This window comes from Heterocephalus glaber, unplaced genomic scaffold (assembly GCF_053883595.1).
Source record: "Heterocephalus glaber isolate CG9 unplaced genomic scaffold, H.glaber_assembly_v1.0 deba00001761, whole genome shotgun sequence".
Taxonomy (NCBI): domain Eukaryota; kingdom Metazoa; phylum Chordata; class Mammalia; order Rodentia; family Bathyergidae; genus Heterocephalus; species Heterocephalus glaber.
Genome location: NW_028258458.1, coordinates 3,585,281 through 3,609,437, shown reverse-complemented (window position 1 = coordinate 3,609,437; position 24,157 = coordinate 3,585,281). Strand labels below are relative to the sequence as shown.

The 24,157-nt window shown below is 57.3% G+C and overlaps 1 protein-coding gene across 4 annotated transcripts in view; it reads left to right on the top strand.

Moving 5' to 3' along the window:
* The window catches only part of Med26 (mediator complex subunit 26), a 43,728-nt gene that overhangs the window by 18,511 nt on the left and 1,060 nt on the right, over positions 1–24,157 (top strand). For 2 of the 4 annotated variants that reach the window (XR_015447603.1, XR_015447604.1), the window contains exons 2-3: positions 20,999–21,073; positions 21,388–23,221. Coding sequence is in view for 2 of the 4 variants with exons in the window: in XM_004873270.3 (XP_004873327.1) it covers positions 20,999–21,073; positions 21,388–22,992 (1,680 nt within the window). In the remaining 2 variants the exon portion in view is untranslated. Of the gene's footprint in view, positions 1–7,109; positions 17,946–20,998; positions 21,074–21,387; positions 23,931–24,157 lie in introns of those variants that run through there. The other 2 variants (XM_087201924.1, XM_004873270.3) reach the window with 2 other exon arrangements.

Below are 24,157 nucleotides of genomic sequence, written 5' to 3'. Positions count from 1 at the left end.
TGATTTGAAGCCGCGAGCATCACCTGGGTGGGGAGCTGGAAAGAGATACTGTGCTTGGGAGTGGTAATAATCTCAGAATCCAAGTAGTAGTAAATACAGTGAAAAAAGCAGGCAGGATTTTGAGTCCCACTGTGCTTGCTTTGCTCTCACTAGAACTCATTTTAAGTTTATGTCGCTAAAGCTTCAGTACTAGTTCTGAAGTCCCGAGAGCTTCTCCCTGAGCTCTCAGAGGGGCTGGTGGGGCTGCTCCACCTACCGCCCTGGTGGGGGCAGGGCCTGGCAGTCCCGAAGAGCAGCAGCCAGAGTGTGTGCAGGCCACGGTCTGGCCGCAGGTGCCTGCCCCAGCATGGTGTCTGTGCCTCTGGAAGGGGCTGTGTGCTCCCCCGTTGGCCGTGCTCTGTGACTTGCCTGTACCATGTCTTCTGCCTGGAATGTTCTTCCCATTCATTCTCGCGTGCTTTCAGTGCACAAGCAGTAAATATATCCTCCTTTAAACTCTGTGAGCTGTGGCTCAGGCCCCACTGTCTGCTGTCCCACTGCAGCGCCTTCCATCTGTCTGGGTCTGTGGAATGGGGCTGTTCTGTGCCTGCGGAGGTATGGCCCGCTCAGGGCCCTGGCCCATGTGTGTCACTTTAAATGAGTTCTGGCTGGCAGGGCTGCGGTCCTACAGCCTGCTCATGTCCCGCAGCATGTCCTTGCTCTCCATCCCTGTCCACAGGGGTCTCACTGTCCCCACAGCCTCAGTGTACTCTAGGGTGGGAGCTGTCTCCACCATCATGGACCCGGCTCAGGGGCTTGTTAATGCAGCAGTGCTTGTGCGTGTCCCTGTGTGCGTCTCCCAGGGCACCCAAGGGAGTGTCCCTACTTGTAGGGTGCCCGGCAGTTGCAGTGCCGGGTGGGTGTTTGGATGGCAACAGACTTGCAGGGGACACTTCTGTGAGTGCCTTGCAGGGCTCAGAGTCTCTACCCGCAGGACGCACCCTGCAGCCCTGCTGGGCTGCCCCAGCTCCTCCCCATCGCCAGCCCTGGTTGGAGCCGTGGAGCCGTGGAGGTGGAGCCGAGTCGTCGGCTGTGAGACGGCTGTGCAGATGGAGCTGGCCCTGCTCCCGGGCCAGTAGAGTGCCTGTGCCCGTGTCCTGCACAGAGGGAGGCGCCAGTGTCGTGCTGAGCTGTTCGGCCTGGGGACTGGGGCCGGGGCCGGCGCCGGCGCCCTGGGGCCCATTTGGTCTAACAGGAGGCCAGGAGTGCCCAGCAGAGGACCTTCTAGGAGTGCAGGCCCGGAGGCCTCTGCAGGGGTCCACGTTAGCCCTCTTCTTCTGTTTGTCTTACTGTGATAAAATACACACCACTTATAACTTAGGGAGGGGAAGGGGGTGAAAAAAGAATTAAGATGTGTTATATATGTGTACTGATTCCCTGTTTGGAAAGTAATCATATACTGCGAACATGCACCAGTAAAAACGAAAAAAATACACCTTTGCTAACCCTCCCCAAAGTAACCATCTTAACTGTTTTTACACGTGCTTTTGAGCAATACTAAATGCATTCAGAATTTGGTGCTGCTCTCCCCACCATCCGTCTCCAGAGCGCTGTCAGCTGGTGCAGCCCTGGCTCTGCGCCCATTACACACCTCACCGCACAGTCCCAGCCCCATCTGGGACCCACTGCCCTGCTCGCAGTTAACACTTGTAACTCTGCAGGTCTCACCCATACTATACCTGTGACGGGCTTGCTCTGCAGGGCGTCCTCAGGCCTCGACCACATAGTGCTCATGTCGGACCACCTTCCTCCTCAAGGCAGCATGACTCTCTGTCACATGGACGCCTGTGGTGTTGCTCTGCCATCCAGCTGCTGTGAACAAGGCCACTGTGAGATGGGTTTGCAGGTACCTGGGAGGTCTGCTTCCAGTTCTTGTGATATATACCAGAAGTGGGGTTGCCGCCAAGGCTGCTGAGGGAGCTGGGTTGGTCTGGGCAGGGGAAGTGTGCCATGGGGGTGTCAGCTGCGGTCCTGGTCAGCCATGGCTGTGTGGAGAGGACGTTGGGGACTGCTTCTGAGCCCAGGTGGCAAACTGGGTTTGAGGAAGACTTGTCTGCCTTAAGCACTCAGGGCCTGCCATGGGAGAGGCTGGCCTCCCACTGTGTGCCGCGTCTCCCCTTCCTGGTTGATAGTATCTCAGTGCCTCAGGAGGCTTCACGGTGGTCCACAGGCAGAGTGTGTGCAGAACCTCACAAGGAGGGAACGCATATGCAGCCACACATACGTCCGGTGTCTCCTCCACTCCCACCATGGCCTCCGCTCACTGCACCCTTGCTTTCCCACCACCCAGAGCCCTCCCTGTCCCGCTCCCTTATGCTGGCTGGCACCTGGTGACCTCTCTCCTGCCTCAGGGAGGTCTGTGCCCAGCAGCCAGAGCGAGCTGTTCAGACCTGCAGTCCGACTGTGTCCCTGCCTGCCCCACTGCCCTCTGCTGTTCCTGCCCCCAGCCTTTGCGCACTTGCCTGGCCACACCCACTGTCTCACTCAGGCCTGGCCTCACCTCCCTCACTGGTGTATGGATGCCTGCTTGCTCTTCATGCTGTCTAGAGATTCCATCCAAGCGCCCCAAGCACCCCCTGTGTGGCTGCACTGTTTGAAGTGCTTCAATCACACTTCTGCCCGCACCAGGGAGGCCACAGCTGTGCTCATCTGTATGTTGATGGACATGTAATAAGGAACTCTGTGACCTCGGGATGTAGGTAACCTCCCTGTGCCCTGGTTGGCTCCGTGTGAAAAGCCGAGGTCACCCCTTGAGCTCGTGTCAGACTTTCCTGATGAGTAACACAGTCCATGGGTGACCTCCGAGAGGCTACACTCAGGAGTGACAGGGCGGGGAGGCCAAGGCTCACCTCTGCTCTGAGTGGTGGGAGAGGGCAGCAAGGGCAGTCAGGACCAGGAGCTGATGGGGCTTCGGAAGTAGGACTGAGACCTCTGCGCTGGGCCTCTGGTCACCGCTTTCACATTCTTGGCCACCAGGCTATTGGAGGAGCCTGAGAGGGTTGTGGGGCTTAACCCTGGGGAACAGAGGCTAGGCTGGGCTCCCCTGGACCCCAGGGCTCCAGAAGCTCTGAGTTGATGGGGGTTCTCAGGCCAGATCCAGCTCCAGGGCAGGGGGGCCAGGCAGTAGTGACCAGTGTTTGACACTGGCTGGGGAGGGAGGGTGACATCTGCCCTCCCTTCCTTCAGCCTGGGAGGGACCCAGGGCTTTGCCAAGGGTGAAGGCACAGCAAGGTGGTGTGGCTGCTGCCCAGACACAGGGGAGCATGGCTCAAGGGGACGCAGGAGAGGGCATAGCACCACTGGGACAGTGCCTCACTGCTCTGTAAGGGCCGTGCTCTGCTCCCTACCTGTGCTAAGCCCCTACCATCTCTCAGGTGGTAGGCAGCACAGCAGGGGAGGAGTTTACACTTACCTGGGTCTGACTTCTGGGCTTCTGTGACACGCTAGTGCCCTTTGGTGGCGAGACTTCTGTAGGGGCCCAGGGCAGGCGCTATACCGGCCATCTGTCTAGTGCTCTGAATGCTTCTTGGTACCGTCCCTGGCAGAGATGAGACCCACGGCACCGGGGAGGGGAAGTAGCTCCTCCTGCACAGCCAAGGTGCTTGGAGGAAGCCTTGCTCTGGCCCCCGGCCAGCGATGAGGTACGGCTGGGAGTCGGCTCTGGTGGGCAGGAGGGGTTGGTCTGAGGGAATCAGGGTGCTCCTCAGGTGACTGGATCTGCAGCCCCTCTCACCACGTCTCCCTCACTGTGATCTGCTAGGGAACCCCAGCTTTCGCCCGGCCTCCTCTCTGTCGCCAGCATGCTTGCCTCTGCTGCTTCTCCCTCCCCTGACCCATGCTGTGTGTGCCTGTGCTTCTGACCCTAGGACCTTCTGCCTGTCTCCTCTGCTGGAAGGCCCTGGAGGGTGAGAGTGCTGAGTAGGAGGGCAGCAATGCCTCAGGCCTCTTCCTGGCTACTCTGCGCCTTTTATGTATGGCTCAGGGATTTAATTTTTTTTCTTTTTTCTTTTTGGTACCGGGGATCGAATTTAGGACCTTGCACTTGCAAGGCAGGCAGTGGAACCACTGAGCTAAATTCCTGGCCCTCGGGGATTTAATTTTTAAAAAAGGAGGGGGGCTGGGGATTTAGCTCAGTGGTTTCGCCGCCTGGTGCGCAAGCGCAAGGACCTGAGTTCGATGCCTGGTACCAAAAAAATTAATTAATTAATTAATTAAAAAATAAAAAAGAGGGGGGACTTAGGAGAGCAGTGTCTTGCACTTCCTTCCACTGCCGCTTGGTACTAGGCCTCTGTCTCCCCAAGATGCCTGGGTCATGTTCACAGTGTGCCTTTTGTGAAAGGTATGAGATCCTGCTGTGATTTGCAGGGCCCCAGGGTGGGGGTGGGGGTGAGGGGAACAGTATTTCCTGCCACGGAAAAGCACATTACAGGCTTGGAGGGGTACCCATTTTATTTTGATAACTGTGTGTTTATCTTAATGGGTCATAGGAAAAAAAATAGGTCCTGTCAAATATCATCCAAGCCCAGATACTCTTGCTTAGGACAAGAGTAAAATGGAAGGGATTTCGAGGGGAGTAAGAGGAAATGGTCTGGTGGTACTGGGAACCTGTCCTGACAGAGATCTCTGCCTGGGATTCTGGGGATGTTTGGGGCCGCTCCAGGAACTGACTGGGGTGTGTGTTCCATGGGGAGGCTTGAGGAGTGTGAGTGCAATCCGGAATTTGGTCTGTTTTGTCTCCCCATAAATGTACCATGCTTTTTATGACTTGTCTTGTTTCCTGTTGCCTTTGGATTTCTGTGCAGCAGGATTGTCCCGTTTCTCTGTGACTGCTGGCCTCTCTGTATCTGATTCTTGTGTCCTTACAGCACATTTTCTCCGTGACAGTCTGTTCTGAAGCCTGTTACAGACAACGGGCACAGCACAGTGTGCCCGATGCGCAGGTGCCAGAAGTGAAGCCTCGCGGTGCCGGCGTGGCAGGACAGAGCAGCAGAGGGTTGTCAGGCACTGTGCTGGGTCCAGCCCAGCAGGCCAAGGAGGGTGTGTGGGTGCAGAGCAGGCACTGACACAACTTCTCACTGGGTACAGATGCTGTGGGTTTTATTTGCTGTGTTGAGGTTCCAGATCATGGATGGGGCAGACAGACTGTGCCACCAGACCATGCTGCTGTGCCTATGAGGACGATAGGTTACATTTGGAAGCAGGCCAGGGGCATTGCTCTCATGTCCCCAGAGCCCTTGGGGGACCATGCCAAGCCTAGGCTCTGGCAGCTCTAAGGGAGCCAGTTACAGACGTCCTGGCAAAGGATCATGTGACGTGGTGGGAGCGTGGGGCGACTGTGGCTGAGAAACCCCAGGCGGCAGTCCCTCGATGCTAGGAACCAGGGTGGGAGAGGGCGCCTTGGGGTGGTGAGGGTGTGTGCTTGTTTTACTGCGCTCATCTTTGAAAATCACCTTACCTTTCTGCCGAGGCAGGGCAGCTTGGCTGGGTGTTCCAATGGCTGTCTTGAATGTTACACAGGAAGGACAGTGGCAAACAACGATCAGTACCAGCCAGTTGCCTGCCTGGACAAGGTACTACCAGAGGAGCTTAGGCTACGTCATGCGTCATGCCGGGATGCAGTGCGAAGCAGAGCAGCGGGGGAGCCCTGAGATGGGGCCAGACCCTCAGGGCCCAGGGCTCAGGTCCTGCCCACTGGATTTGGCCCTGGGGGAGCCCTTCCCTGAGTTTCAAGTGCTGCCCCTGAAGTGGGGGAAGTGAAGCATGGCTCATCTTGTGGCTGTCTGATTGCAGATTGAGGCTGCAGCACAGACATGTAGGGGAGTGAAGGGACAGAGGACAGCAAGCCATAGAGCCCCATTTGGAGCCTCGTTCCGCCCAGGGCAAGGAGAGGTCCTCTGGTTGTGTCACCCCTCTCCTTTTTGGAAGGGTTAGGGATGATACAGGAGAGATACTTAGACTGGAGGGCCCAGTCCAAATCCCAAACACCTGGAACCTCTGCCCTCACATACGTCCCTGCAGAGGAGTTGTCACCCTCCCTAGGTGCAGTACCGGCAGCTCCGAGTTGGAGTGGTGGGGGAGGCAGCCTGCTCTCTGGGGCCCTGTGAGCAGGTGCCCTTGTGCTCTCCATGGTTGAGGCTTCAGTCGCGGTGTGGGCAGCATGTATATCAGTGTCTGTGCCTGTCCTCCCCCTGCAGGTGTTCACATTCAGAGACACTTGCCATACCTGTGCCATGTCAAGGGACACACGATAGGGTCAGGAGAGTATCCTGATGTGCCAGGTGGTGGCTCTTTGCCTCCCTGGGATCTTGGCAGAGTCCTGTCCTCCTCCCCTGGTGGGGCCAGGGCCTGGGCAAGCTGAGAAGGAAGAGCAGTACCAGTTGCCAGCAAAGGGCTTGGATTCTCAGGATCTGCTGAGCCCTACAGAAATGATTCCTGAGGAAGCAGTGAGAGAAGAAAGTCAGTGTGAGAGTGTGCGTTCCACTCTGGGCTGCAGAACGGGACCTGCAGAGAAGTGGAGTGCCCTGCCCTGGGAGAGGGCCGCAGTGGTGCTGGCAGCTGCAACAGAGGACTCCATGTTCCCAGGGTCCTGATGCAGGTGATGCGGCCCCAGGAAGGAGCGGTAAGTGGGCCGAGCAGTGTCTGCTGTATGGCATCTGTGTGACTTGCTGCACCAGTGTGGGAAGATCACTCGGCGGAAGGGGCGGGGTTGTTTCCCCGTTGGTTCTCCGCTGAGCTGGGCCTGTGGGTCAGACCTGGGTGTCAGTCTCTGCTCCGGGATCTGCTAGGGACGGCTGTGGTCTCTGCGTCCCCGGAGCTGTTGGGGCTCAGGCCACACATGGACAGTGACGGGGCTCCTGTCTCCTCAGAGGAGAGGAAGGCCTAGGGGCCGGGTGGGCGGCCGTGTGTTGGGCCAGCGCTCTGTTGGGGTGTGCCTGCTGCTGCTTAGAAAGCCGGGATACCACAGAGCAGCTGTGCTCGTGTCATGTGGCCATGGGGTTGAGGCAGGCCCCACAGAAGACCGCCTCGGGCCTGGGGTGGGGGTGGCTGTATGTGCGGTGGGTTGGGGGGGTGCTTGTGGACCCGCCGCGGAGTTGAGTGTCTGAGAAGGGACCGCCCGGCAGAGCTGAGAAGAGCACAGGGGAAGAAGGGCCTGAGCTTGGGCTGGAGGTGCTCCCAGGCGCGGCTGAGGCGGGCCTGATGGGACCCAGCTTTGGTCACAAGTTGCCTGGGCAGAGCTGTCTGGTGTGGTGACAGGAAGTAGGCACCAGAGCCAGCTTTCCCTCTCTAATCTGCTGTAGGTGTCATGAAATGTGTGTTCCTTTTCCTGCTCTTAGTCGCTCAGTCGCCAGTTGTGTGTGACACCACCTCTCTGGAAGGTGGGAAAATGCAGACATAAAGAAACATGTTTTAATAAAGGATTTCAGATACTGAGGAAGTATCACGAGGCAGAGACCTGTAGGAGGAAGCACAGTGAAAAGGGAATCTTCTCTGTCGCCATGTGGCTACCTCTCCAGGCCACAGCTCTGCTTCTCCTGGAACCCACTCGGAGCCTGCCTTGGCTTGGACACTTGAGGGCTGAGATCCCAAGTCCTGGCCTTCAGGGTGGTTTTGCTGCCCCTTCCCCTCTTGTGGGATGCAGGTGGTTCAGGGCCAGAGTAGGAAGTGCTGGTGGGGTCCAGTCCAGCCCAGTCACTGTTGGCGGGGTCAAGGCCACCCAGGTATCCCCGCCCCTTGGGGAAGATGGGGAGGAAGTAGTTCCTTCCACTCTTAGCACAAGTGACCTAGAGAGCTGTGATGTCCTCCACTGTGCCCTTCCCTTAAGCCCAGTGGTGGTGAACGTATGACATACATGGCGCAGTGGGCTCTTTATATCATTGAAAGCTCTGAAAGGTTCGTCATCGCTACCCTAGCCACTGGATGGCGCAGGCCTTTACTCATCCTGCCCTGCCCTCTACTCATCCACCTTTCAGGTCATCCTGTCGCCAAGCCACCACATGGCTTTGGTACTTGGCTTTCATGTTGGTCTAGTGGCTGGCTTTGCAAAACTCCCATGGCTTCTTTCTTCCTCCTTACGTAATCTCTGGAATAATTTCAGAGCTGCCAAGAGAGTAAGTTGAAGAAAATTTTTGTGGCATGGCAACTTCCAGGGCCACTGCTTTGAGAAGGAATGCTCTCCAAAAGCCACTCAGCCTTGCTGAGCAGATGGCTTGCCTGGAGTCTGGTGGAAACTGCCCTCGGCCCAGCCTGGTGGGGTGAGGGGCGGCCCCTGTGTCCCAGCCCAGGGGAGCACCTGGCAGTGGGCAGTGTGCTTGCTTTCCAGCTGCTGGCTTGGTGACTGTGGACCCGTACTTGCTGCAGAAGAGGACCTCCAGACATCTGCAAAGCCAGGGACAGCAAGACAGGGCTGCATCCATCTGCCCATGCACCAGCTAGCACCAGTCCCTATCCGGATGCCTGCCACTGTTCTAGGCACTTCTGAGGTGACAGTGAACAAAACTTAGGTCTTTGCACCTGGGGGGTGAACCACAGGCTGTGGACAGAGGACAGTCAGGTTGCTGCTAGTGTGTAGGTCAGGAGGACAGAGCCACGAGTAGGGCTCTGAGCATCCATGGAACCCCTTTGCTGGGAAGGCCAGCCTCTGATGGCTGCCTGCAACGTCCAAGTTGTGGCCTGGCCCTGCCTGGTGCACACCTGTGAGAAAGGGTGCCGGTGCGATTGCCAGCCCTTCCGGGTAGGTGCCTTCACCTCAGGTGGTTTACCGGTGCCAGGTCATGTGCCTGGTGCTGTATGTGGTTGGGCAGTGCAGTGTGGGTACCAGCCATGCCAGGCAGACTTCACGTTCCATGAGCAGATTTATGGATGGAGATTTTAGTTGTCTTGTGTTTTAAAAAGGAAAGATCTAGTGAAATCCCAACAGCTGCCATGCTTTGAAGAGTTGTGTTGCAAGGCAGTGTGGTTCGTGAGGCAGTTGACTGGCCCGAAGGCAGGCCCCCCTGGGAAAATGCCCCCAGCGTTGCGGTTGAGGACCTGGCCAGCCAACAGAGGCCACTCTGGTCCTCCTCGCTGGAGCTGCCTTGGAGTGCTCTCGGGAGCACTGGTTTCGGGTTCAGGAGTGGGGTGGTGTCTTTCTGGCTGGGAGCTCTGGTGACTGCCCCTGAGGTGGAACCAGGCTAAGAGGTGACAAGCTCCTGTGCTGTGTGGTAGGACGGCAGTGGGGCCGTGGGCTCCTGGGTCTCTGGGAGAGGCGAGTGACTAACATCTGAGAGGGCCTGCCAGGTGTTGCAGTCCATGGTGCGCAGGTCCCACTGGCATGACCTTCCTGTCTTTCATTCTATCGTGATTCTTCAACCCTGTCACAGCACCTTCAGGAGCGGCATCCTCTGAGCTGTGTGGGACAAATGGGCTCCAGAGTCGGACCAGCTCTGTGGGATGGCACATGGGCCCTACATTGTCCGGCAGCCTGCCTGTGCGTTTGAGCATATCACTCTGCCTCTGGCTGTAGAGTTGTCCTGGGGATTCGATGCAGTCGCACTTGGGAGGGGCACCGGATTGTGGAAAGCAGAGTGCAGGGGGTGCTGGGGCAACACTACCAAGCCGGCTGTGGATCCAGCCGGCCCCTAAAGGAAGTGTCCATGGCCTTGCAGTGTCTGTCTCCTCTGGGTGTGTGGGCCTCCTGAGGGCTCATCCAAAAGCAGTTGCTGATTTTGGAGGTCTGGGGGAGATGGTTCGTTTCCTAGCAGCCCCCAGTGATGCTGCTGTGTCTGGGCCATGCATAGAGAATAGGGAGACTTGAGGCTGGCCATTGGGGAGCTCTCAGTCACCCCGAGCTTCATTCCAACAGCAGGAATCCAGGCAGCCTGAGAGAGCAGGGTCCCCCTTAATAGCAGGAGGGTGCATGCAGGCTGTGGCTGCAGGGACTCTGAGCGTTTTGGGGAGAGCGCACCTTGTGCAGGTATTTGTGGTTACCCTCTTCTGTGGTGACAGGAAGGTGGTTCCCTCTCCTGGGTCTCGCATTGAAGTCTGACAAAACCCCACAGGTGCACCAAGGTGAGTATCTGTAACTTGGGCTTGTTTTGTCTAACCTGGAAGGCCCGGCCCTGGTGTCTACCTTCGGCTCCAGGTCGTCTTCTAAGGCTGGACTGGCCTGAAGCCAGGGACCAGCTTTTCAGACCTGCAGTTGGGATGGGCAATCCGTCCAGTGCACAGGTGTTGAGGGGACACGCAGAATGTTCCAGAAAGAAAAGCTGGCGGAGCCTAGTCTGTGATGGAGAGTGTGGCGTTGTTGCATGGTTGCTGGGTCCTCAGTTCACATTATCTGGCGGCGGGGGGGGGGGGGATTCCCCAGGGGTCCCCTCCTCCTCCCCAGTGTGGGGGTGGAGCGCCTTCCTAACAGCCTCACCTAGTTTTTGTTGAAACTTGTTGCATCTGTTCCCTGCCTGCACTGATTTCTATAGTTTTATTAAAGCATGGCTGACATACAGTTTGATAAATTTTGACCTATAGATATACCTGAATGCCATCATCACCATCAAGTTAAATGAATGGGTCTTTTCCAGAAATTTCCTCTTGCCTTTGGTAGTCTCTCCCCCTCCAGTCTACTACTCTCTGTCACTGTAGTTTAGTTTGCCTTTTTTAGAACTTGGCAGAGTTAGGCAATAAGTACTCCCAATTTTCTTTTGGTCTGGCCTCTTTCATTTAGTGTATTGATTTTGAAATTCATATAGGTTAATAGTGTGTCCTTGTGGTTCCTTTTTCATTGCTGAGTAGTGTTCCATTTTACATACTGTAGGTTGTCTGTTCATATGTTGATCAAGCTTTTGGGTTAAGAATCTGCCGAATATCTTCCAAGGTGATTGATTGTACTGTTTTATGGTCCCCCCGGCAGGGTATGAAGGTTCTAGTTGCTTCACACCCTTGTTAGCACTTACTATGATCAGCCTTTTTAGTTTTAACCATTCTAGAAGGGATGTGCTGCTCTCAGTAGTTTGACTTTTCATTTTCCAGATGACTACCGGCTTTGAGCATCTCTTCAAGTGTGTGTTTGTGGTCCTTGTCTCTTTTAGGGTGTAAGGTCTGAGTGGACACTCAAATCCTTTGCCTGTTCTTCCCCTCTTCATCAAATTAATAAAGTGAAAGTTCTTTATGTAACCTAGATAAAAGTTCTTTCTTTGGTATACTATTTGCATGTATTTTTCCCAGTTCGTGGCTTGCCTTTTCATATTTATACATTTAGTCTTTTAAAGAGAAAAGTTTTTAAATTTAATTTCAATTTTTTTTTTGTCTTTTTTTGGTACCGGGGATCGAACTCCGGACCTTGCACTTGCAAGGCAGGGGTGGTACCACTGAGCTAAATCCCTGGCCCTTGTTTTGTTTTTTGAGACAGGGTCTTACTGTGTATCCCAGGCTGGCCTCAAACTTGCAGTGATCCAACAGCCTCAGCCTCCCGAATGGCTAGGATAACAGACGTGACACCATGCCTGGCTAGGATTTTTTTTTCTGGGACTGGGGATTGAACTCAGGACCTCGTGCTTGGGACTCAGTTGCGGTGCCGCTGAGCTGAATTCCCGGCCCCGTAGGATTTAAAAAATTTTAATGAAACCTATTTTTTTTTCTCTGTAGTTTGTGCTTTTTGTTTTTTGTTTTAAAGGTCTTCGTCAAACCCAAGCTTACTAAGGTTCTCCTTTTTTCCTTTCTTCTAGCTGTTCTGTAGTTTTAGTGCTTGTATTTTTTGTGATACATTTTGTGTTGTTTACATATGTTGTGCGGTTGGGGAAATAGCATTTTGTTTGTTTAGTTGATTGTCTTTTCTGCTGTTGTGTGGTTTTGTTTTGGTTTTGACATGTGGCAGTTGAGTGGACACAGCACTGTCTGTTGAAGGAGCACTGGTCCCCATTGAGCTGCCTGTGTTTAGTCTGTACGTGGGGTTCTGTTAACGGGTCCTCTTTTCTGCTCCACTGACCCATTTGTCTGTTTCTGCTCCAGTACCACACTGTCTTGATTAAATAAGTATTGGAATCAGATAATCTAATCAGATCTTCCAACTTTCTTTTTAAAAATTTCTTTGGCTATTCTAAGAGCATTGTATTTCCACGTAACTTTTAGAATCAACTTGGCACTTTCTCCAGAAGATCCACTTGGAATTTTGATTGGGATCGCATTGAGTCTATGGTTCAGAGGGAGGCAGAATTGGCACTTTAATGATGCCGAGTCCTGGTCTGTTGCATGGTGTATCTGCCCATTTATTGGAGTCTCCTTCACTTTCTCTCCTCCGTAGTTGAGTTTCCAGTAGTTAGAGCTCATGTGTCTTTGGTTGCATTTATCCCTCCTTCATATTTTGTTGATTCTTATTTTTTTTTGGTACCGGGGATTGAACTCAGGTCCTTGCGCTTGCGAGCCAGGCAGTGGAACCATTGAGCTAAATCCCCAGCCCTCTCCTTCATATTTTGTAATTGCTGTTATAAATGGGATGGGTTTTTTAAATTTCAATTTCTAGCTGGGTGTAGTGGCACACATCTATAATTCCCAGCACTTGGGGGGCTGAGGCAGGAGGATCTCCATGAGCCAGCCTGAGCTACTTAGAGACCCTGTCTCAAAAAAAAATATCAATTTCTGAATGTTTGCGGCTTGTATATGGAAATACAGTAGAATTTTATGTATTTATCCTGTATCCTGCCCCTTTGCTAAACTCGATTATTGTAAGCTTTTGTGTAGATCCTGGAAGGTTTTCCAGAGACTGTCTGGCTGCTCCTAGTGGAGGCAGCCTCTCGACCTCCTGCCCTCTCAGGGTGCTGTGGGTTTCAGAGGCTGCCTGATGGGGGTGGGGGGCAGCGTGGAAGCACGAAGGTGGCGAGCTCGAGGCCTGGCTGTCTCAGGGAGAGCCACCCGCTCAGTGTCAGGGCTAGGAAGGAGCATACCATGTGCTGAGAGTCCTTATAGATGCACAAGCCCATTCTGGTCTGCTGGACGATGGGTCTCTGGTCTGGCCTGCTGGGCGTCTTGCCAGGGCCAGGGACATTGCTTTCCATGTTACCTGTCTGTCCACTGAAACTTCTGGTTTCCTTCTCCAGGGATCGAGTTCACTGTGCACACCTGCAGGTTTTCCTCCTCCACTCCTCGTCCTCACTGTCTGTCATGCACCGCCTCCTGCTTCTCCAGTAACTTACCAGTTGCTCCTTCCAAGGAACCATCAGAGCGCCCCTGCCACCCTGGGGCTGTGTGGCTGCGTGTCCCAGGAGGTGCAGTGCGCCAGTGTCACGGTCTTGGCCAGCCTGGGGCCACTGACACTGCCCTGGGGCTGGGCTGCATGGGGATGAGGGGCCACTCAGCTACACCACACCCACCAGAAAAGCATCCAGGCCCTGAGCTTGCCAATGGAGTGAATGTTGTGAGGTGAATGTCCTGCAGGAACCCTAGATTGTACCCGGAAGCCAGTGTGTTCTTTGTCACTCTTCCCACTGCCCTCGCCACTGTCACCATTGAGGACGTCTTGCTTGTGAGATTGTGATCCAGTTCTCGATGTGCTCTTTGATCAGCTTTTTCCCTGACACCAGCAGGGTGATGTCCCCTTGGTGCTGTGTGCAGCAGCTCGTCTCGTTGGCCCATCAGTGGCCCACCCCTCCCAGGCTGAGGTGCACACCCTGAGGGTGGGGGTGCTTGTGTTTCTGTTGGCACCAGCCTGCGGTGGAAGTGCTGGGTTGGAGCGAGTGTCCACCCTCTTGTGCCCTGCGTGACAGTGGCCTTGGCTGCCCCATGGTGGCCTCTATTGCAGGAACACCTGCTAGGAAGATCCCTGCATCCGGCACTGTTCCTCACTCCCGCAAAGCCCAGGAACTGTGGGTGCAGGGCCGAGCCCCCCTGGTGCAGTCCTGTGGTGGCTGGCACCTGCAGTGCCCTGGACCCTGGACACTGACCTTGGCCACGTGTGTGCTGGCCACTCACCCGGGAGGCCTGCAGGAGCTCCGGTCACCATCCCCACCTAGTTGCCGAGGGAGGTGAGGCTGGGGCTCGGGCTGTCTTGCCAAGTCCCCGCTGCTGGCTGGGGGCACCTCTCACACCTGGCTGGGTTTGTTTGTCTGGGAGACCCCTGTCCTGAAATGTGCACTAGAGCCCCAGGCTGCCTCCCTCAGATTTGCCAAGGGACTTCACCAGGGTAGGCCCCATCCCGGTTAGCTTTCCCTGTCCCCTCGGCTCAGAAGAACAGAGTTGGTGACCCCATGAGGCATGCCCATGAGTGAGGACCGCAGACAGTGCCTGTCACTGCATGTCTAACACGCTGACCCCTTGCTGCTTGCCTGGGCGACCTGGGTTTCCCTTGTGGTGTGGTCACAGGCTTGGCTGTGTCCTGCTGTTGCTTCCCAGCAGCCCACAGGAGGGCCTCGGTGGGGCTGTGTCTCTGCTACTTGGGACCCACACCATAAGGCCCATCCGAGGATCCAGGGCCTGGGGCTGGTGGAGCCCTGCCTGCGGTCAGTGCTCAGGAAGCATTTGGTGACTGGTCTCAGGTTCCAGGACACAGGACACCTAGGCAGGCAGGCAGGTCTCTCTCCTTTGGTCTCCTCTCCATGGGCCATGGAGGCTGCCTCTAGGAATGACCAGAGAGCTGCCGGGGACATGGATCTAGGCACAGTCACCTGGGATGGGGGTCAGATACCATGCCATTCAGGAGCTCCAGGCATCATCTCGTGATTCCCCAGCCTCTGGTTGGTGCCTGGTCTTGCTTGCATTACAGTGGGCCAGGACAGGAGACCAGCTGGGTAACCTCACTGTGGCTTTGTCCTCCCCATCCTAACCTTATGGCCCCAGCCCCTACCTGGTTCTCCCAGGTGGAGGTGCAGGTGTGCTGTCGCCAGCCTCACCGCCGTCACCTGGCTGTCTCCTGGAGGTTGCTCCCGCTCACTTCCTAGAGAGTTGGCTCGTTCTTGCTGCGGATCACTTGTCTCCCTGGGAGGTGTGGACCAGGCACTTCGTGCCCCTCCCCACCCAGTGGGCCATTTCTAGTCTCCTGTAGCTAGCATTGTCAGGGGCTTTTCTGAGGAGAAACTCTCACCCAGCCTGCTGTCCTCAGACAGTCACTGGAATCCATCTGGGGCCTTTATGGCAGAAATGGAAAGCTCTGCTGACTGTCCAGCTCTCTAGTCCTGTATGCTTGCATGGGAATGAGCTGATTTGCAAAGACATTTTGGGAGTCTTGTGCATCCCAAAGGGACTGAATTACAAGAACTGTTAAGTCCACCAGGGCACTTGGGTTGGCAGTTTGGTGAGGAAAAGCTGCTGAGGCCTACAGTCAAAGGAAGAGGATGGCAGTTTGGGGGGTGGCTGTGGAGCATGTGCTGCCTCTGTGCCCCGTCCTGTCCATGAACCTCGCTTGCCATGGGTTGCTGTCCCCGTGTGCAGACCCCTGGATTCCTCCTCCTGGCTGTCCGTGGTGTACACTCAGCTCCACCTGCTGCCTCCTGGGCACATCACAGTCTGCAGAGGCCGTGAGTGCAAGACCCTGGCCCCCTCATGGCTGGCTGCTGGTGGGAGCAGGTGGTCCCGCTGGTGAGGAAGTACTTCTGCACGCGGTGGCTGGGGGTGGCCTGCCACAGCAGCGTTCTTCTACTGAGAAACAGAGGGGGAAACTACGCCCCTGTGGGTGTGAGGCTCCCCCAGGGCCCAGGTGAAGAAGGAGCCTTTAGCATGCAGAGCTCAGCAGCCACACGAGGCTGAGCCCAGAAAGCGCTGGTGGCGCCTGCCCAAGGGAGCTTCCTTGCTCCTGCCTGTGTGCCTGGCCTCTGGCGTGGGCCACCTCTGCTGCAAGTAGGGAACAAGACAGCTGCCGGGGACATGTGTGGAGCAGCCAGCAGCAGGGAGACTCGCTCTGGCTGGAAGTGGTGCAGCTGGGACCAACCTGCAGGCAAGCAGGGAGGCACGCACTCACCCCCGCTCATCTCATTCATGGCGGTCTCCACGTGTGTGCACACAAGCACACACGGGTGCGCATTGCGGGGCTGTGTGGTGCTGGGTGATTCAGCTGGGGGTGCGTTGGAAGGCTCTGTACACTGAAGGCGCACAGACTGCTGGCTTCTGGAGCCGTCTGTGTGTGTTTGGGTTGGGAAGGACAGCTTGCTCGCAGATGAACACTTCCAAAGTTGTTTGAGCTAAGCAGTTTTGTAAATTCTTGTCTAGACCATTCTGCTTTTTTTTTTTTTTTTTTAATGATGACAACATCCACATTGTCTCTTTTAAAAATGATCCAGTTTTGACAGAGGCTGTACTGCTAGGGCCCCACTGGGGGCTGCTGACCCACTTTGACCCAGACAGTGGGTCCAGGTAGGCTCCTGGGTTGTGGGAGCTGCACTGCCTGGGTGGGGTGGGTGCTGGATGACTGCTATCACATCGGGTGGGCTGAGTATTGGTGGTGGACCAAAACCCCTGTGCTGGTGGCCCGGCTGGGTTCTCCCTGACCATGGCTCTTGAGCATGCTGAGGAAAGGCAGCCTGGTGAGTATCCGGTGTGGCCCTGTGTCTCTTCATGAACACTCTGTGACCTGTCCATTTCCTGCTGGGGCAGGTTGGGGACAGTGTGTATGCAGGGTGCTGGTGCCCTGCTAGTAAAGCACCAGAAGGCCGTGCCTGGTGGAAAGCCACACTCCCCCGCTTACCAGCTGCATAGGCCCCAGGACCTCCGTACTGCAGAGGAGAGGGCTCCAGGACGCCGTGTTTGGTATCTCAGTTCCTCCTTTCAGATTGTGGCTGGAAATCCCCTGTAGGACAGAAATTATCAGGCTGGGGCTCTTGCCCAGCAGCCCCAAAGCAGGGCCAATGGTGGCAGTCTAGGGGGTGGCCGGCCTGACCACACAGCAGCACTGCTCACAGGAGGCGGGCTCAGGCACAGGGCCGTGGGGAGGTGTGACGCTGACTACGCTCATCCTGCTGCAGGCAAGCATTCTGAGACCGTCAGGCCCCGGCCCGCTGAGCAGGGTGGGTGTCACACACTGGGCTCCAGACTCCTGCCAAGGCTGCTTTGGGGTTCATCCTCGCAGGTCCGGCCACTTCCTTCCCTTTCTTGCCCTCTGTGAGCTGAGCTGCGTGAGAGCACTGGCTGGGCCACACCAGGGATGGAGGAGGCAGCTGTCTGAGGGCCTCCCTGTGCCCACACGAGAGCTGTCCTGTGGGACGTGTTGCCCCTGCCTGCCCTGTGTGTATCTAGGCATCCCCTAGGCATTCTGCTATTCAGCCTGTCTATACCACAACCAAGTCCCCAGAGAGTCCACTGCAGAGCTGGAAAGGTGGATTCCGGCATATGGTTGGAGGTGTGGGCCTGTTGGACTCGGTGTTTGTGCTGTGTTAAAATAGTACATGGCAGCAGAAGTACGTGGTGGAGGGAAGTGCCCGACTCAAGGGAGCCAGGAAGCAGAGAGAGAGAAAGAGGACGGGCCAAGATCCCAATACCTGCTTCAAGAAGGGCACACCCCCAGGGACCTGATTTTCCCCATCGGGCCCCATCGCACCTTCAGCACATGGCTGGGCTGCCCGCCACATGGATTCTCTGATAGCAGTGCCTGCTGTGGTCTAAATGTGAAGTGTCTCCCACAGACTGATAGACTGGGGGCTTGAGCCCCAGTGCCCCCAGGTTCAGTGGGGCCAGGGAAGCCAGTGACTGGATCTTGGGCTCTGACCTCATTGGTTGATTCATCCATGGATAAGTCCGTAGCTGAAGGTGGGGCCTGGTTGGAGGAAATTGTAGGTCACTGAGGCGTGACCTGGATGTCTCTCTCTCTCCAGGCTCTTCCTATTCTCTACTTCCTGTCAGCCATAAAATGAGCAGCCCTTGCGCCATCCCATTTCCACTTTGGAGCCTGCCTGCCATGGACCAAAACCTCTGAAACCATGAGCCCGAGTAACTTCTGCTCCATTAAGTAGCAGGTATCAGGCGTTATGTCCCAGTAACTGACAGGTGACTAACACAGGCACCCTTCCTCGGTACTTCTGCTGGCTGAGATGCCCCTGGCCAAAGCCCAGGTCTCCCAGCTTGGGTTGTCTGTGAGAGTCCAGAAAGCTGGCAGTGACATCCCTTCCTACGGGGCTATATGTACCTGGTTGTGGCCCCTGGGATGTGAAAGTGTTCATGTGAAGCTCCAGGATCCTTTCTATCACTGCGTGTGCATACCTGTCCACACCTGGTAGCTTCCTGACCTCCTTGGGGTGACCACTATGGGGTTCCCAGCTGCTTCCTTGAGCAGCCCCTCAGGGTCTGCCCCCACACACCTTTGCTGCTCCCCCTGCAGATGTTCTGGCATCCCTGTGTGCAGGGCAGATGCTACCACATCAGGTGCTCCAGGGCCAGCCAAATATTTGCCTCCAGTGAAGAGGGCAAATGAGTGGGCAGGGACAGTCAACTGGGCAACGGGGAGGTCACACTGGGCTCCACTCACCTAAGGAAACCACATGACCCCACGTCCTTGGAAGGAGCCCATAGGTGCATGTATGGCTGTGGCCCTGGTGGGGGACTCTGCTCCTGTTGGCAAAGCTGTTTGCCTGGGCGAATGAATCCCACCGGGACAAAGGGCTATGATGTGCCAGGCTCTTGCTCTTGGTAGGAGGCTACAACAGCCCCCAGGGCTGCAACGAGGCCGTGCTCTGAGAGCAGGGCCAGGGACCAAGCGTGTGTCATGCAACAAGCATGAGGAGCAGCCCAAGGACTGGGCAGAGCCAGGCGGGCTGTGGCGCGTGGCACCAGCTCAGCTGGCCCCTGTGCCCCTGCTCCCACACAGCTCCCGGAGGCTGGCTGCTGGCCACCGGTTAGCAGCCATCCTGAGGCACCAGCTCCGTGCCAGACCTTGGGCTTGCCCAGGTGTTCTGCCTCCTCCCTCCCGTCTGGGAGCAGGACAGTGTCTGCCCAAGGACGAGGACACTCTGTGCCGCCAGGCCAGCCAGGCCCAGGCAGCATTGTGCTGTGCAAGGACGGCTGATTCAGGGGCACATGGGGGCCCAGGGCTCTAAATATGTCGGGGCGGCCGCAGGGTGGAGACAAGGCCACATGGCAAGCCCAGAGCCCACTGGGGCCGTGACCAGGGCTGTAGAGCGCTCGGCCTCGTCACTCCTTTGGGACCGACCCCCATGCTGCCCAGGCTTCCCTGTGAGTGGTGCATACTGGGCAGCCACATCTCCTGCCGGACAGTGGAGCCAGGGCTTCAGGGCCACTCAGTTGTGCTCACCGCTGTGCTCCACCCAGCAGCACTGTGAGCTAAGCTGAGTGCCGACGTAGCAGAGGGGACCAGAGGGATAGACTGGAGGTGGCAAGACAACCCATGTCCCAGCATGGTCAGAGAGCTGCAGTGTGAGCAGCGCTTTGGGCAGGCGGGCCTTGAGCTGAGGGATGCAGCATCCTCCCGAAGCTGGCAGTGGCCGGCAAGGGGGGGGGTGACAGCTAGTGAGCCACAGGGACCCTAGTCCCATGGCCAGGAGCACAGCCTACCGGCTCCTGGTCCCAGCCCAGGGCACCCGGAGCAGACTCCTGGCCCAGAGTCCCAGGTGGGCTGCAGCAGCCACAGGGACCAAGACTGCAGAGGGGGTGTGGCTCAGCCCTGCTCCACTCTACTCCACTTGGAAGTTGGGACCTGGAGCCCATACCCTGCACCTGTTCATGCTTCAGCCCCTCGACCTCGGGGTGGTGAACACAGCCTTATTTGTAGTAACAGTGGGAGTAGGGCCTGCCTCCTGGAGAGCTTAGCTGAGCCAGAGCAGGTCCAGGCCTGGGCTCTTGGTGGCATGCTTGATGGAGCAGCAGCGAGGCACACAGCCACACCTTGCTGTAGGTTCCAAGCGTGCTCTGTGTGTATCCAGGGAAATGCTGCCGTGGCTGGGCAGGCTGTTGCCTGTGTGCCCGCACAGGGAGTAAGGTGCCCAGTGCATGCCTTTACCAGGCTGCAGCTGGTCAGCCTGCTGCGAACAGGCAGGAGTTCTGTACTGTGCACCAGATCTTGGCCAGGTAGCTGGCGGCAGTGTGTGTCCAGGTATCTGGAGGTCATCTCTGCATCCCGAGCACAGCTGCTCTGCTTGTCAGTGAGCAGCTTTTCTTACACAGTAGAGTGTCTGTCGAAAGTTTGCAGAGATACTGTGTTGTCTTCTAGCAATGCTGCGTGTAGCTTGCACGGGTGGGCCTGGGACTGTTTTTGAGTGGGGTATGGTACTTGGCATACATGGGGTCATAGCCCTGTCTTCTGTGAGTGCATGCATCCCAGTCTGCTCTTTGCTCCTCTCTTGCAGCATGGGGCTCTTCCTGAGCTTATCAGTGGATCCCTTCCACTCTGTGATCACCCGTGTTTCAGTATTGGTCACCGTGGCTGGTGCTGCTTGGCATCTGTCCAGTACCAGACCGCCAGGGGTTTCTAGGGTCTGAGGTCACAGTAGGGACATCGGAGACAGAGGCCTGCTGTCCTGTCTCTGCGTCTGTGCTGTGTGATGGCAGCAACATCTGCCCTATGGGCCTGCTATGGGAAGGGCTGCCAGTATCACCAGACACTGGCTCTGCCTGTGCATTCAGTGCACCTGGTCCTGATGCCTGCTGCAGCCAGGCGGCACCACAGACTCTGCCCGGTCTCTGCCAGAGCTGTCACCAGGGCCCTGCTAGCCATTCTGCTGCCCAGAGCCAGGTGTGTCTGCATGCATCTGCTGGGGTCTGTCTTCTCTCATTTAGCGATGCCTGCTCAGTGCCTAGTGTGTCCAGATGACCCCAGAGCCCTTGCTTATGTGACCCAGTTGACCAGCTTACTCTGTACTGATCTTTTCTCTGAAGTGATGTGCTTTCATCTGCTAGGTCTTCAGCCCCCATCCCTGGAAGCTGAGGCAGAACTGCTTGCCTGTCAGGAGAGGGTCCCATTGCAGACGTGTGGTGGAGGCTTGGAGCAGGGCCCCGAGGCTGCCAGGCTTCAGGGAGGAGGGCGAGGCCCAACTGACGCATGGCTCTTGTCCTGCAGATCCGGAACATGGTGGCGGTGCTGGAAGTCATCTCCAGCCTGGAGAGATACCCCATTACCAAAGAGGCACTGGAGGTGAGTACTGTGGCCCAGCCCGGTTCCTCGCCTCACAGGAGGGAGCCCCAGCCAGCTCTGCCCATGCTGTGCGGGTCCTGTTCGCTGTCCCCCACGCGTGCCCCCCTGTCCTTGCAGTGGCCCTAATGGCCCAGTGCCTCCAGGCCCTGGAGGCCGTGAGGCAGTGCTGCTGAGAGCCACCTGTGGCCCAGGACTGGCTTCGAGGCTTTGTGTCAGCACAGGGCATGGGAAGTCTGTGTGGGCTGAGTCTGGGCAGCCAGCGGCTTGGCCGCCCAAGGTGGGATGCCTCAACCTAAACGTGTGTGTGTTTGTAGGAGACTCGACTTGGGAAGCTCGTCAACGATGTCCGCAAGAAAACCAAGAACGAGGAGCTCGCCAAGCGGGCCAAGAAGCTGCTGCGCAGCTGGCAGAAACTCATCGAGCCTGTGCAGCAGAATGAGGTGGCACTGCGTGGGGCCAACGGGGGCGCTCACAACTGCCGGCCGGAGGCCGGGGCCAGCGTGTCCAAGGGTGTCCCCGACCTCAAGCACCGCAATGACCTCCAGAGGCTGCCAGGGCCCCGGCTGGACAGGTTGGGCAGCCGCAAGCGCCGAGGGGACCAGCGTGACCTCGGTCATCCTGGCCCGCCTCCCAAGGTCTCCAAAGCTTGCCACGACCTCCTGGGTCCCAACTCCTCCCCACTCCCCACCAACGGGATCAGTGGGAGCCCGGAGAGCTTCTCCAGCCCCCTGGATGGCAGTGGGCTCATGGGCTCTGAGGGCAGCCGCCTGGAGGCTGTCGAGAACGACCAGCTCAGCGGCAAGGTCCCTGTGAACGCTGTGAGGCCACACCCCAGCTCCCCAGGCCTGGGCCAGCCCCCTGGGCCCTGCTTGCAGGCCAAGGTAGAAGAGACCTCTGGGCCCCCCCATCCCAGGGCGCCGTCTCGCTGCTCCTTCAGCCCCCGGAACTCACGGCATGAGGGTTCCTTTGCCCGCCAACGGAGCCCGTACACGCCCAAGGGCTCTGTGCCCAGCCCCTCCCCACGGCCCCTGGTGCTCGAGGCCACACAGGTGCCGTCCCCGCCGCCACTGGCCCAGCCGTCCACGCCCCCGGTTCGGCGGCTGGAGCTGCTGCCCAGTTCAGAGAGCCCGGTGCGTTGGCTGGAGCAGCCAGAGGGCCACCAGCGGCTGGCAGGCCTGGGCTGCAAGGCTGGGCTGTCCCCCACCGAGCCCCACCTGCCCCGGGCGGGCTTCTCCCCGGACTCCTCCAAGGCGGACAGTGATGCAGCCTCCTCGGGTGGCTCGGACAGTAGAAAGAAAAAGAGGTACCGGCCCCGCGACTACACGGTGAACTTGGATGGGCAGGTGGCTGAGGCGGGTGTCAAGCCTGTCCGGTTAAAAGAGCGCAAGCTCACCTTTGACCCCATGACGAGACAGATCAAACCTCTGACCCAGAAAGAGCCAATGCGGGCTGACAGCCCCGTGCACACGGAGCAGCCTCCCAGGACAGAGCTGGACAAGCAGGAGGCCAAGGCCAGCCTCCAGAGCCCCTTCGAGCAGACAAACTGGAAGGAGCTGTCACGCAATGAGATCATCCAGTCATACCTGAGCCGCCAGAGCAGCCTCCTATCGTCCTCGGGCGCACAGACCCCAGGGGCACACCACTTCATGGCCGAGTACCTGCGGCAGGAGGAGAGCACGCGGCGAGGGGCCCGGCAGCCGCACGTGCTGGTGCCCCACGCGCCACCCGCCGACCTCCCGGGACTGAGCCGCGAGGTGACGCAGGGTGATCTGGACCGACTGCAGGCCGACCAGTGGCCGGGGGTGAACGGGTGTCAGGACACACAGGGTAACTGGTATGACTGGACGCAGTGCATATCGCTCGACCCACACGGCGACGACGGGAGGTTGAACGTTCTGCCTTATGTCTGCTTGGACTGAGGGCCTGCGCCCCAAAATGCATTCCCAACCTGCAGGGCGGGCGGCCTGGGCGGGAGGGGGAGGAGCGCGGGGTCTCCCAGCCCTTCCCTCCACACGCTCCTTCTTTTGTGAAATGCTGCTACCGGTTTACTAACACGATTGCAAAGGAAGGACCGCGCAGAAGGAAGGACGGCCAAGGGAGTTCAGAACTCTATAGCAACCAGCTGTACGGGCGGCAACCCCGCTGCAGGTAGGCACGGGACAGCGGTGGGAGAGTTGGTTACCTTTAATGGTGACAGACGCAGGCATCTCATGTCTTCTTGCCTTTTCTGTTCCTGAGCTCGGCACGGTGTCTGTGAGACGGCGGGTGGGCTGGCCTTGGCCTCTGCCCCTGCCCAGCCCGGTCTGCAAGCGCTGGCATCGGGTGGGTGGGCCGGCTGGCCGGCTTAACCCACACTCCATCGCGGGGGCACCCACCCATTCTGTCTGGTTTCGGTTGAACCCCGTTCTTAAAGAAATGCTGCAGAAACTTGTTTTCTCAAGTTTATTTTCATCCCCTTTCAGCTGCCCAGCCACCAGCCAAATACCTTCTTCTCTCTTCCTCCCTTTTCTTTTCCCTTCCTGCACATACCTAGAAAATGTCACCTTTCTAGAGCCTCCCCCAACAGCCAGCCAAACTCCACAGAGAAAGTGCGGGTGCTACTGGCGCGTTGAGCCGAGCTGTGGTGAGCAGGGAGCCTGTCTGCGCTGGGAACACTCATAACCATTCCTTTAGATTCGTTTGCCTTATGGTTATTTGTCATAATGCGATTTGCAAAAACAAGGAGCCTTAGTGAATGTACAGTACCTAGACTTCTGTGTTCTCAGGACACAGAAGGGAGCAACTTTGCTATTTGGTCCAGTAAGTGGACACCTTGTGATATAAATGTGGAAATAAAAAAACAAAACATTTGCACAAACCAGTCTGAGTCGTTTCTCATGGACCTCAGCCAAACCAGCCCCTTCCCAGGCTCCAGCTGACCGCGGGGCCTGGACCACACTACACCCGCGCAGGGAGGGCAGCGGCAGCTGGGCACAGCGCTGCCTGTCATTCCTGGCACCTGCTGGCATGGGTGAGGCCCGGGCCACATCAGGGATGTCACCCAGGCATCACCTGCCCTGCAGAGAAGCCCTGTCGCAGGCCCAC